The sequence below is a fragment of the Procambarus clarkii genome, chromosome 29, assembly GCF_040958095.1.
Source record: "Procambarus clarkii isolate CNS0578487 chromosome 29, FALCON_Pclarkii_2.0, whole genome shotgun sequence".
NCBI lineage: Eukaryota > Metazoa > Arthropoda > Malacostraca > Decapoda > Cambaridae > Procambarus > Procambarus clarkii.
The window spans coordinates 7,826,788-7,840,597 of NC_091178.1; the positions used below are offsets into that span (position 1 = coordinate 7,826,788).

At 46.9% G+C, this 13,810-nt stretch overlaps 2 protein-coding genes across 2 annotated transcripts in view; both read left to right on the top strand.

Annotated features, from left to right (window-relative positions):
• Positions 1-2,745: 2,745 nt before the first annotated feature.
• Positions 2,746-4,286, top strand: LOC138369574 (heterogeneous nuclear ribonucleoprotein M-like). The gene is made up of 3 exons (XM_069332995.1): positions 2,746-2,850; positions 3,321-3,531; positions 3,991-4,286. Exons 1-3 carry the CDS (start codon positions 2,746-2,748, stop codon positions 4,284-4,286), a joined length of 612 nt encoding a protein of 203 aa, XP_069189096.1.
• Positions 4,287-12,911: 8,625 nt separating this feature from the next.
• Positions 12,912-13,810, top strand: part of LOC123765006 (protein glass) — a 72,579-nt gene continuing 71,680 nt past the window's right edge. Inside the window, exon 1 of the mRNA XM_045753333.2 lies at positions 12,912-13,040. The gene's annotated coding sequence lies outside the window, so the exon portion shown is untranslated. The remainder of the gene's footprint in view (positions 13,041-13,810) is intronic.

Sequence of the window (13,810 nt, forward strand, 5' to 3'; positions counted from 1 at the left end):
GTGGCCCTCCAGTACTAAGAATATGTGGCCCTCCAGTACTAAGAATATGTGGCCCTCCAGTACTAAGAATATGTGGCCCTCCAGTACTAAGAATATGTGGCCCTCCAGTACTAAGAATATGTGGCCCTCCAGTACTAAGAATATGTGGCCCTCCAGTACTAAGAATATGTGGCCCTCCAGTACTAAGAATATGTGGCCCTCCAGTACTAAGAATATGTGGCCCTCCAGTACTAAGAATATGTGGCCCTCCAGTACTAAGAATATGTGGCCCTCCAGTGCTAAAATCAATTATTAAAGGAATTCCTGTGCAATAATATCTACACCGATTATAGTCACTTTTTGTTTCAGTTAAAATTCGTGTTATGGTTGCCTGGGTGTGTGTGTGGGAGGTCCCCCATGGTAGCCAGGGTCATGGGGGTGCCTGGGTGTGTGTGTGGGAGGTCCCCCATGGTAGCCAGGGTCATGGGGGTGCCTGGGTGTGTGTGTGTGGGAGGTCCCCCATGGTAGCCAGGGTCATGGGGGTGCCTGGGTGTGTGTGTGGGAGGTCCCCCATGGTAGCCAGGGTCATGGGGGTGCCTGGGTGTGTGTGTGGGAGGTCCCCCATGGTAGCCAGGGTCATGGGGGTGCCTGGGTGTGTGTGTGGGAGGTCCCCCATGGTAGCCAGGGTCATGGGGGTGCCTGGGTGTGTGTGTGGGAGGTCCCCCATGGTAGCCAGGGTCATGGGGGTGCCTGGGTGTGTGTGTGGGAGGTCCCCCATGGTAGCCAGGGTCATGGGGGTGCCTGGGTGTGTGTGTGGGAGGTCCCCCATGGTAGCCAGGGTCATGGGGGTGCCTGTGTGTGTGTGTGTGGGAGGTCCCCCATGGTAGCCAGGGTCATGGGGGAGCCTGGGTGTGTGTGTGGGAGGTCCCCCATAGTAGCCAGGGTCATGGGGGTGCCTGTGTGTGTGTGTGGGAGGTCCCCCATAGTAGCCAGGGTCATGGGGGAGCCTGGGTGTGTGTGTGGGAGGTCCCCTATAGTAGCCAGGGTCATGGGGGTGCCTTGGGTGTGGGGGTGGGAGGTCCCCCATGGTAGTCAGGGTCATGGGGGTGCCTGTGTGTGTGTGTGGGAGGTCCCCCATGCTAGCCAGGGTCATGAGGGTGACTCCCTAATGTCTTCAGGAGTACCAGAAAGAGTCAAGGGCAGGCGGGGACACCATGCTTGCTGCTCTAGTGTCATCATCTTATCCAAAGGCCATGTGCTTGAATATTGAAAATTACGGCGTAGCAGCAGCAGCAGCAGCAGTAGCAGCAGCAGCAGTAGCAGCAGCAGCAGCAGTAGCAAGAGCAGCAGGTGATGTAGTAGCAGCAGGCGGTGCAGCAGCAGTTAAAATTTTAAATTTAAATTTAAATTTAAAATACAAATATTAATGACAAGTGTGGGCAGCAGTAGGCGGGTAAGTCAGGCAAGCGGGAGCAGCAGCATTACTGTTATTAGTCCAACGTGGGAGTAAAGCAGCTGTCAACATGGGAGATGACGTGGACTCTAAGACTCATTACATGGAAACCAGTGTTGGGGGGAAGGAGGAGGAGGAGGAGGCCGGAGGAGGTGGTCCCTGGAAGTGTGGCCCCGCGGCCGCTGAGCTAGACGGCTCGTGGACCAAACGCAGGAAATGAACGGCTATTTCCTTCAGTGAACTACGCTGGTGGGCTCCGGAGTAACTTATTCAGGAACTGAGAGTGGTAATCACGCTCATGTTAAGGGCTAAACTTGGGGCATAAACACGCATACGTGCATACCAGCTCACGCACGCACACGCACGCACGCACACACACACACACACACACACACACACACACACACACACACACACACACACACACACACACACACACACACACACACACACACACACACACACACACACACACACACACACACACACACACACACACACACACACGCTAAACATATGTATACTAGGTGTGTATATCACGAAAATAAACACGTGATTAAAAATGTGACAGTGTCAGACCACGGAGGAAAATTGAAACAGGAATTTCCTTAAGTACTTTCGTATATTAATACACTCCTTCTGAAGATGTATTAATATACGAAAGTACTTAAGGAAATTCCTGTTTCAATTTTCCTCCGTGGTCTGACACTGTCACATGTATAGTAGTTGATGGAGAGTTGAAAGGCGGGACCATGGAGCCGAAGCTAAGCTCTCGCAAGTGTAGTTATGCGAGTACACGCACTCGCGCGCGCACACAGGCCTGGGGGCCTCGCGGCTGAGTGGACAGCGCTCGGGAGTCGTAGTCCTTAGGGCCGCACTCGATTTCCGGCCGAGGCGGAAACAAATTGGTATACAGAGTTTCTTTCACCCTGATGCCTCTCTTCACTTAGCAGTAAATAGGTATATATATTGGAGTTAGACAGCTGCTACGGGCTGCTTCCTGGGGATATGTGTATGTTTGCGTGTGTTAGAAATATATGTAGTAGATATAATAAAGGAAACATAGAATGGTTAGAAAGGCGGGGTCCAAGAGCTAATAGCTCAATTTTGCAGACACAAATAGTATATTACACACGCACTGAATAATCAAACCAATTCCAGTAGCCTTGTTCTAGGCTTAACTCCCAAATATAACATGACATTAAATTTATGTTATAAATTGGATTCTATGTAGTATCTACCTATCTCTATGTCTCGATGTCTCGATGTCTCTATGCCTCTATGTCTCTATGCCTCAATGTCTCGATGTCTCGATGTCTCGATGTCTCTATGCCTCTATGTCTCGATGTCTCGATGTCTCTATGTCTCGATGTCTCTACCTTGCTGAGGGAGCAGCGTTGTGCGCTTGTGTGTTTGAGGTAAAGTTTCATACACTAACGAATGTATCGGCTCTTATATTACTGCATCTTATACATCCTAAGCTGTCAATTCCTCCATTCATATAGCACAAAGTACCTAGTAAGTTTGTTATTCGCTAACGAAGCGTAAAGAGTAAAGAATAGTTTATAATCCGACCAAATTGCCCGTCTGACACATTTCCATTCTGTGACTGAGAAAATGCGGCCTCGCCAGGAGAACGATAATTTGCCTCTGACGATAGCTCAAGTGCAATTGGTGGGCGGCGCGGTTCACCATGTTGGATCACGCACACTGTAGTGAGTGATGGCGGCTGGCGACCTAGGTGACAGCTTCCTCTATACCCCGCTACAGCCGCTCCCTAGAGGGTTACAGTCGCTCCATAGAGCGCTACAGCCGCTCCCTAGAGCGCTACAGCCGCTCCCTAGAGGGTTACAGTCGCTCCCTAGAGCGCTACAGTCGCTCCCTATAGCGTTACAGCCGCTCCCTAGAGCGCTACAGCCGCTCCCTAGAGCGCTACAGTCGCTCCCTAGAGGGTTACAGTCGCTCCCTAGAGCGCTACAGCCGCTCCCTAGAGCGCTACAGCCGCTCCCTAGAGCGCTACAGCCGCTCCCTAGAGGGTTACAGTCGCTCCCTAGAGCGCTACAGCCGCTCCCTAGAGCGCTACAGCCGCTCCCTAGAGGGTTACAGTCGCTCCCTAGAGCGCTACAGTCGCTCCCTATAGCGTTACAGCCGCTCCCTAGAGCGCTACAGCCGCTCCCTAGAGCGCTACAGTCGCTCCCTAGAGGGTTACAGTCGCTCCCTAGAGCGCTACAGCCGCTCCCTAGAGCGCTACAGTCGCTCCCTAGAGCGCTACAGTCGCTCCCTAGAGCGCTACAGTCGCTCCCTAGAGCGCTACAGTCGCTCCCTAGAGCGCTACAGTCGCTCCCTAGAGCGCCTCAGCCGCTCCCTAGAGTGTTACAGCTGCTCCCTAGAGCGCTACAGTCGCTCCCTATAGCGTTACAGCCGCTCCCTAGAGCGCTACAGCCGCTCCCTAGAGCGTTACAGCTGCTCCCTAGAGCGCTACAGCCGCTCCCTAGAGCGTTACAGCCGCTCCCTAGAGCGCTACAGTCGCTCCCTATAGCGTTACAGCCGCTCCCTAGAGCGCTACAGCCGCTCCCTAGAGCGTTACAGCTGCTCCCTAGAGCGCTACAGCCGCTCCCTAGAGCGTTACAGCCGCTCCCTAGAGCGCTACATCCGCTCCCTAGAGCGCTACAGCTGCTCCCTAGAGCGCTACAGTCCCTCCCTAGAGCGCTACAGCCGCTCCCTAGAGCGCTACAGCTGCTCCCTAGAGCGCTACAGTCGCTCCCTAGAGCGCTACAGTCGCTCCCTAGAGCGCTACAGTCGCTCCCTAGAGCGCCTCAGCCGCTCCCTAGAGCGCTACAGCTGCTCCCTCTAGGCTGCTGCAACCTTAACCTGTGAAGGATGCGGCTGTGAGAGACTGACTACAGCCACATCGGGCAGTTATCACCACACTCGCCAATTTGATGCTGGTTCCTGTGCTTGTTATGGCACCGAAGTTTCCCTGTCTCTACCTGGCTGAAGGAGCAGCGCTGTCTCGGTCTCCACTTCAGAAAACCGTCTCGGTGCCCCGAATGAAAAACACTTTACACCTTACAGATACAAATTCCTGTCTCATTCGGTCTAGGTGGTGACTCCAGACTCATGAGTCACTGGGTTCAAACGATCAAGACTTGTGTGATCAATATTGGTCATTAATTCCGGTCATAACACGCTGAGTGGGCCACACCTGCCTGCACCGAAGACTGTACACATAGGAAATACAATAAATTACATAAAATAATATGTCATAATATATTCTACATTATGTGCCCATAGCATGTTCTGTGACGTATTCTCTTCAATCGTCGTTTAAGATTTGCTACCTGAAACAAAAAGTTCCAGGTAGCACGGGCTATGGTGAGCCTACAGTATTCTCTTCAAAATAGTATAACCGTTTTAGCCTAATCTGCGGCTGACGCTAAGGTATCCTGCCTCTCCTCCTCCCTTCCCATCTCCCCATTCCTACACACTCCCTTTCTTTTAATAATTAGATGAATAATATAGTTAACATAGCAAATATTAAATAATATTTACACATTAAATAAATATCTCATACTGAATGGGAAATTTACACGTTTCTCTAACTTCAAAAATTCGCATCAATTCGTACATGCATTGAGGCGGGATTCAAGGCCTGGTTCTGCCCTTGAGTGACCGCCAAGACTCGTCCAACATTCCTTGTATGCGAATCACCTTCCGAGAATGTATCGCTGGAATTGATGGAATTCTTACAGGTGTAAACTTCAAGTGTTGAATAGCGCTCAAGCGAGGGCAGACACTAGCGTGTCTTAATACAATCTAATGTAACTTGCCGGGTGATGTCCAGATCTCTTGAGATTCTTGACTGAGAGTTATGTCCACATCTCTCTCTGTCGGTGTTTTGAGGAGGAAGACATGCTGAGTGATGGAAGCTGTCTTTACCGGCTTGTCCATAAACATGGCCGCAAGGTTGGACCTTCCCGCCAAGCTGGTGGGTTCAGCGCGCGTCGCTCCCAATCTACGCCCCATGCTATTAAAGCTTTATGAGCGCGGGTAACATCATGAAGAAGAACCTATTGTTAAGGGAAAAATTGTTAAGCGGGCTTGAGTAATGTGCTCGATGGTGAAAACTTGCCTCGTCCCCTCCCCCAGCTCCCTCCCCGCCCGCCCGCCCCATCCACGCTTGTATAACTAGACAGTTTAATATGTGTTGGCCCGTGTAAAGTATCCTGGCTGGGCGGTTCAAATGTGCGTAATTACGGCCGGGACCCTCAGAAGACTCCCATTGCGCAGAGGACCGGGTTAAAATGTTTGCTAAACTTGGCTGAATGTTAGGCGTCACCTGAACACTCCATGTATTCTGCTTCTCAAATATTATCGTATATATATGCAAATAAATGCACAAAAAGGAAGTTTACAGGAAACCTTTAGTTATAAATCACATGAAAATGTCTTTTCTGCATGTTGTAACGCTGCCATAAAGGATATAAGAGTCTGTATATTGGGTATATTGATAGCGGGGTCTGGTCAGGCCAGGACAGAGAAATGAGGTATTTCCCGCGCTTAACTTGCTGCTCACGCCTGTGTGGCGGACTGGCCCCTGAATCACCAGTGTAACTCCTAATGATTAGGGTTGACTGCTCTTAACTTGCTTATCTAATATACCATAAATGGTAGAATATATTAATAACAAGCTTGCGTAATAGAAGCTGAAATATGCCATAAATGTTATTAACATTTTACATAGAGATGGCAGTGCATTTCTCACGCTGCTTAGTCCTGTTCCTGAGGGCCAGCCTCCCGGAAAGAGATAAGAAGCCGCCAAGCATTTCCTGCAAATTTTTTCAGGGAATTGTTCTCTACCAACCTTTGACCCCGGATTGGTCCATTTCTGAGGCACCACGCGTTCTTGCAGCCCAGTGAATATTGCTGAACACTTCATGCGTGCTGGCCACGTGTTCTGGAAACTCGAGATGACAGCTCCTGGCGAGTGGTGGACGGCGGCCAAATTCACAAAGTCGCACTTGATTATCTCCTTCACGGTAAATGTTCTTGCCCTTATGTGCTGATGTTTATTGGCGCAAGATGCTGGCTAAATTTTAGGCTGCAAAAACGTAGTTCATGTTTTGTTTGTTGCTAACGCAGAACCACAGGTTTTTGTTTGTTTGTTTGTTTGACTGGCTTGGTACTTTACCTCTTGCTCCGAGGCGAGGGTGTGTGTGTGTGTGTGTGTACTCACCTAGTTGTGCTTGCGGGGGTTGAGCTCTGGCTCTTTGGTCCCGCCTCTCAACCGTCAATCAACAGGTGTACAGGTTCCTGAGCCTATTGGGATCTATCATATCTACACTTGAAACTGTGTATGGAGGTTATCTTATCTTGAGATGATTTCGGGGCTTTTTTAGTGTCCCCGCGGCCCGGTCCTCGACCAGGCCTCCACCCCCAGGAAGCAGCCCGTGACAGCTGACTAACTCCCAGGTACCTATTTACTGCTAGGTAACAGGGGCATTCAGGGTGAAAGAAACTTTGCCCATTTGTTTCTGCCTCGTGCGGGAATCGAACCCGCGCCACAGAATTACGAGTCCTGCGCGCTATCCACCAGGCTACGAGGCCCCCCAAGTTATGGAGTCAGCCTCCACCACATCGCTTCCTAATGCATTCCATTTGTCAACCACTGACACTAAAAAAGTTCTTTCTAATATCTCTGTGGCTCATTTGGGCACTCGGTTTCCACCTGTGACCCCTAGTGCGTGTGTCACTTGTGTTAAACAGCCTGTCTTTATCAACCCTGTCGATTCCCTTGAGAATCTTGAATGTGGTGATCATGTCCCCCCTAACTCTTCTGTCTTCCAAATATATATATATATATATATATATATATATATATATATATATATATATATATATATATATATATATATATATATATATATTTTGTGACGATAATCTCCTTCAAGAGAGATTGAGCCTGCTCTTCCCTCCTAAGTACGTCCCTATACAACTAATATGGAAGAAATATCCAACAAGTACAACACCAAGGTTTGCCAGAGAGCAAACGTATTCAGCACCAGGAACACCTGCTCCACCTCCACCACTCCAACCACCAAACTACCTGTCCGTCGCCTGCTCATCGCTGATTGGCTGGTGCCCTGTCGCACCTGCTCCCTCCACCCGAAACACTAGCTGACTTCTGAGCCACCACGACCTACAGCCCTCAGAATATCCCGTGCTTTCCACAAGTTAACACGTCTCATTGGTAGACTAAGCTCTGGCTTACGTGTACTAAGAGAGGTGGCAGCTTAAAGCCAATATTCCTGCACCCATATATCTCATTGTATATTATTCACTTTGTTATTACTCACTTGTCTTAACGTAACTTTTCATTTTGCCATTGATTATTCTTATTATTTTGTTTGATTGATTTTATGTTATAAATTTTATGTCCATTTTATTCATGTTTTGCTTTTCTAACGTAATTAAAATTTCATTGTTAAATTTACTTGTGTTTTGTGTGTCTTCCCATTACCGTACCACAGACGAAAGTTCCAGATTTTCTCTTTTTGTTTCTTTATGTGACGAGGCCATACCCCTAGCTTTTGAAACAGCCGAACACCAACGCGTTACCGTCACAATATATATATATATATATATATATATATATATATATATATATATATATATATATATATATATATATAATGTGTGTGTGTAACGCGGAGGCCTCACGGCTGAGTAGACAACACTCTGGGGTTGTAGTCCTAAGGGCCCGGGTTCGATCCCCGGCAGAAGCAGAAACAAATGGGTAGAGTTTCTTTCACCCTGGTGTACATGTTCTCCAAGCAGTAAATAGGTACCTGGGAGTTAAACAGCTGCTATGAGTTGCTTCCTGATGTGTGTGTGTACTCACCTAGTTGTGCTTGTCGGGGTTGAGCTCTGGCTCTTTGGTCCCTCCTCTCAATTGTCAATTAACTGGTATACAGATTCCTGAGCCTACTGGGGTCTATCATATCTACATTTGAAACTGTGTATGGAGTCAGCCTCCACCACATCACTGCTTAATGCATTCCATTTGTTAACTACTCTGACACTGGAAAAAATCTTTCTAATGTCTCTGTGGCTCATTTGGGTTCTAAGTTTCCACCTGTGTCTCCTTGTTCGTGTCCCACCCGTGCTGAAGAGTTTGTCTTTGTCCACGCTGTCAATTTCCCTGAGAATTTTGTAGGTGGTTATCATGTCGCCTCTTATTCTTCAGTTTTCCAGAGATGTGAGGTTCAGCTCTCTTAGCCTTTCCTCGTAGCTCATACCTCCCAGTTCCGGAACTACACTCACCAAGATCTAGACACTGATGACTGCAAAGTTTGCTACTCATCAGGGCCATAGACACCCCATATATATATGAATAAATAATATAAATGGATATTATTTATTTATTGCTAAAGTTAATTTGCATTAATGCGATTTGTGTCAAACATAATTAAAACATTTTATTAATTTGAAGATGTTTCATAGAAATCTCACGTCGAAAATATTGAAGGCGAGGATATTTTTTTTTATCTGTAATAGTAGTATTCTGAGACGTTTCAAAGTCGCCTCAAGTTTACGGAATAATAGAGGAAGGAATTGCATGTTTGCGTCGTAAAACGCTATCCAGATTCGTCAGTGGCAGACTGCTTTATCATGCCCATGACAAGCGTACGGCAGCCCAGGCCTCTAATTGGAGGGCTGACTCAACTAGAAAAATTCGGGGCTCTGGGCGTGATTACGCCACTTCGTTTTCTTTTTATGTTAACTATGGAAGATTGATTTGATTATACCACCTTTGACATGCTGTGTAATAAGGCTCTGTCTGATGATCGGGTTCTTGTACTCAATTCTCTACGGGTTCAAGAATTGTATGAAAAAAAATATTTAGTTTGAGATTCCATGTATTTCTCAGTGTTTAATACTGAGAAGCTGGGTACGCGTCTCGGCCTGTGCCATTTTATATTTGAAAATGTTGCTGTTTTAAATAAATGACAAAAAACTTGTTGAACGCGGCCTTGAGGCTGATTTGCTGTCATACAGTGTCGAGGACGAGTTGCTTAATAATGTTGTGAGTGGGAGCCGTGAACCAGTGTTGTGTTATCTTGAGATCTTGAGGTTATCTTGAGATGATTTCGGGGCTTTTAGTGTCCCCGCGGCCCGGTCTTCGACCAGGCCTCCACCCCCAGGAAGCAGCCCGTGACAGCTGACTAACACCCAGGTACCTATTTTACTGCTAGGTAACAGGGGCATAGGGTGTGCTGGGTGACACTCAATACCAGCATTATCCTCACTTTAATAACACTAAATTGAAATCCTCAGATTAGGCAAAATTGTAATTAAATTTTGTCAATAAAAATGTTAATAATAATAATTCATTTTACGGTCACTGATGTTCCAAAATAATAATAATATTATTTGTATTAATATAATATAATACAATCAGATTCCCGAGCCAATAACAAGTCTCACTAATAATTACAATATAAATGTTGATCATTATATTAGTGAAAACCTGAGACATTGTTTCTTAAGATGGAGACAGATACAACATACAGGATTGTTGCCACCCAGAGAGGCCGGGTGACCGATGTTGTTGTTGTTATAGATTCAGCTACTTGCAACAAGTTCCAAGTAGCACGGGCTATGGTGAGCCCGTAACTTACCCGGCACAGGTGCGGGGCAAGTAGCACGGGCTATGGTGAGCCCGTAACTTACCCGGCACAGGTGCGGGGCAAGTAGCACGGGCTATGGTGAGCCCGTAACTTACCCGGCACAGGTGCGGGGCAAGTAGCACGGGCTATGGTGAGCCCGTAACTTACCCGGCACAGGTGCGGGGCAAGTAGCACGGGCTATGGTGAGCCCGTAACTTACCCGGCACAGGTGCGGGGCAAGTAGCACGGGCTATGGTGAGCTCGTAACTTACCTGGCACAGGTGCGGGGCAAGTAGCACGGGCTATGGTGAGCCCGTAGTGGACTTACCTGGCACAGGAGCGGTGCTGGGGGTGACCGAGGCTCTCATGTTGTATATACTCTGAAGGGAAGTGAAGGGGAACTGTCAGGGGGAAAGCGCCAAGCCATTACGACTATATTGCACTAGGAAGGGGTCAGGATAAGGATTTGGGATGGGACGGGGAGGAAGGAATGGTGCCCAACCACTTGGACGGTCGGGGATTGAACGCCGACCTGCATGAAGCAAGACCGTCGCTCTACCGTCCACCCCAAGTGGTTGGGCCTCTGAATGGAAGAAGATATGTAATCATGGTCGTTTGTTAGCGGATTGTGAGGCATTATTAATGTGTTTACATGTTCTTGTTTGTTTCAGGTTTTGTCTCACATTGTTGTGAGGTCACATTCAGGAGACCTTTGGTCTCTTGTGCCCAGTTTATGGTGTGGCGGCCATCTCTGGTGACTGTTCTTGTGTCGCCACATGGAAGAAGGGCTATACCAAGGGGCGGTAATAGTAAGGCGCTAAATAAGCCGACACAAACAATGGGTACACAATGGGTAATTTTTTTTTTTTTTGTGAGATATATACAAGAGTTGTTACATTCTTGTACAGCCACTATAGTACGTGTAGCGTTTCGGGCAGGTCCCTGGAATACGATCCCCTGCCGCGAAGAATCGTTGTTACAACCAAGTACACATTTTACTGTTGCGTTAAACAGAGGCTACAGTTAAGGATTTGTGCCCAGTAAATCCTCCCCGGCCAGGATACGAACCCATGACAAAGCGCTCGCTAAGTTGTGAAAACACCTTAATAAATACTAGTAATATAAATGTTAAATATATTAGCGCATTTTGGAAGTGGTCTTTCTTAACGATATGGATTATTGAATATGAACGAAAGGTTTGAAACAATGATTTTAGCGCGATTCTTTTCTATATATCTTACGTTTGTCTTTGCTGGGGAAGGAAGTTGAAGAATGTATTCTCTGAAAATTATTGTACAATTCTGTGCAATAACGCTGCAATCAAGGCTGGCTGTTGATAGTTGGATGAGTGAAGCCACTATGGAAGCCTCCTCCATCCACAACTCTAAGGACAACTTCGACAATGAATTCGAACTTCAGAAAAGTTTTAATATAACGCAATAGGTAAAAAACAATATTAGAAGATGGGGCATAGAGAGCTAGACCTCATTTTCCCCACATTCACTAAAGGTAAGCAGTGATAGGCAAGCACCTAATTCCAGCTGTGTGAACATTAGCGAGCAGTGAACTAAAGGTGCCGCCAGACTCCCCATCTTGCCCCGGGTGGGGGCCAGGGAAGGCCAGGGAGGCCAGGGCAGGCCAGGGAGGCCAGGGTAGGACGGGTCTCGACCACATCACTACAAGTTAACTTGTGTGGGAACCTCCCCGGGCTGCCTCATACATCATTATATTCTATCTTTTAAAAATGAGAACTCCACAAAATTTTCACTGATCATTACGGTGTCTTGTGGATATATACAATTCTCTAATTCAAATATAAATTCTCTAATATAATATATTACCAGTTCGAACCACAACGCTATATATATATATATATATATATATATATATATATATATATATATATATATATATATATATATATATATATATATATATATATATATTAGATATAAATACCTAATTCTCTTCTCAGTTCAAATATAAACTGACGAGTTTAGTGCGGGTACGACCTGTCCTCAGGCCAGGGTCGTCTCAGCTCCAGTTGACCTTAACGACCCGTCCAACACCTTGAACATGTTTGGTAACTACGAAAAATTCCCGAATATAAATTAATAATAATGTATATATTACTGGCGTGTGTATAGTTAGGCCTAGGCTAGTTTGTTGGGTGGTTTGGTTCTACTGGAATTGTTTGTAATTACAGTACGTTTTATTAAGCATTTAGTTAAAGCGACCCCACTTGAGGCAAGTCAGAGACGCAGTCACATTGTGTAATAAAAATACGTTTATTTTCCTTATATAAATAAATATTATTATACACTAAAGTGTATAGTTAAGCGTATATTAAGTTAGGTTAGGTTTGTTTAAGTTCTATTGGTGATTATTTGTATTTGTAGTAGGTGGGTAACTCTTCCTTAGACCAAGTCCATTCCATCTCTTCCTTAGACCAAGTCCATTTCATCCAGCGGTCGACCCCACAGACGCATTCATACATTTTAACATGCTGTTCATTCATAACAGGAATTTTTCTCAAATATAAATTAATATTATGTTGTATTACCATATTGCTCATTTTTAGGCATAGGTTAGGTGTTTAGGTTCTGTTGGCGATTATTTGTATTTGTAGTACGTGGGTGAAGCATTTATAGCGTTGTGATTCGAACAAAATTCGTCAGTGAAGCACTTGTTCCGGATATGTTCGAACGTCAGCAGTTGTGAGTCGTGTGTAAACCGCTTTTCATTCATAAACAGGGGGTTTGGCGGGTGCATGGAATCACTTTTGGATCTTTGTTTGGAGGACGGGCTGTGGGTAGAGGGCTGTGTTGTTTGCGGGTTCCCGGGAGGTGGCAGCACCGTGTAGGACTCGACACACATACAAATGTTTTTACCAACTCAGGAAAAAACTTTCTTCCCCAAGTAAGAAGATGGACTGTAAGGTGAGTGTAACCTTAATATCCCACTAGTAGCCTACTGGTAACAGCAGTCGTGTATTAAAATTACTGTTATATACAACTGGAATTGTTCGTATTCTCGGTGAAAGTGCTTTAGCGGTCATTCAGACGGCGACGTATCGTAAGTCATAATGGTTCTTCCGCGTTACTGCTACTCAGTAACGCGGAAGAACCATAGTATCGTTAAGACTTAATGCACAGAAACATTGTTTTTCCTTCCATTAACAAATCTTTAGTTCCTGATAAAAAGTGGAGAACACGGCCAACAAGGCAAGAACAGTTGCTGACACGCAGAACAACCAGGAGACAACAGCCCTAAACACGACCGAATCGGCGGCCCTCCAGGTGGGCAGCTCACCCAGGCTGGCGGCCCAGACGGCCGGCCTGGCCAAACCTGTCCCCAGGGGTAGGGGAGGAGGGTGTTGTGTGCAGGCTGCTACACACCAAAACACAGGCCGCGCTGGCTAGTGTACTGTCCCTCTCAGGCATGCATGGCTAGGCTCCGTGCACCGGCCCGGTAATCATACATTTATCTGGAGCGGCTAGCATGATGTTCCCAGGTTGTGGGTCAGGTCGCAGCCCAGCCCACGCCAGGCTGTGGATGGCTGGAATGTGAGGCACGCGGCCGCTCGTCTGGTCGAACCCGGGTTGTTTCCAGGGTCATGCGGGTCGTCTGGTCGAACCCGGGTTGTTTCCAGGGTCATGCGGGTCGTCTGGTCGAACCCGGGTTGTTTCCAGGGTCATGCGGGTCGTCT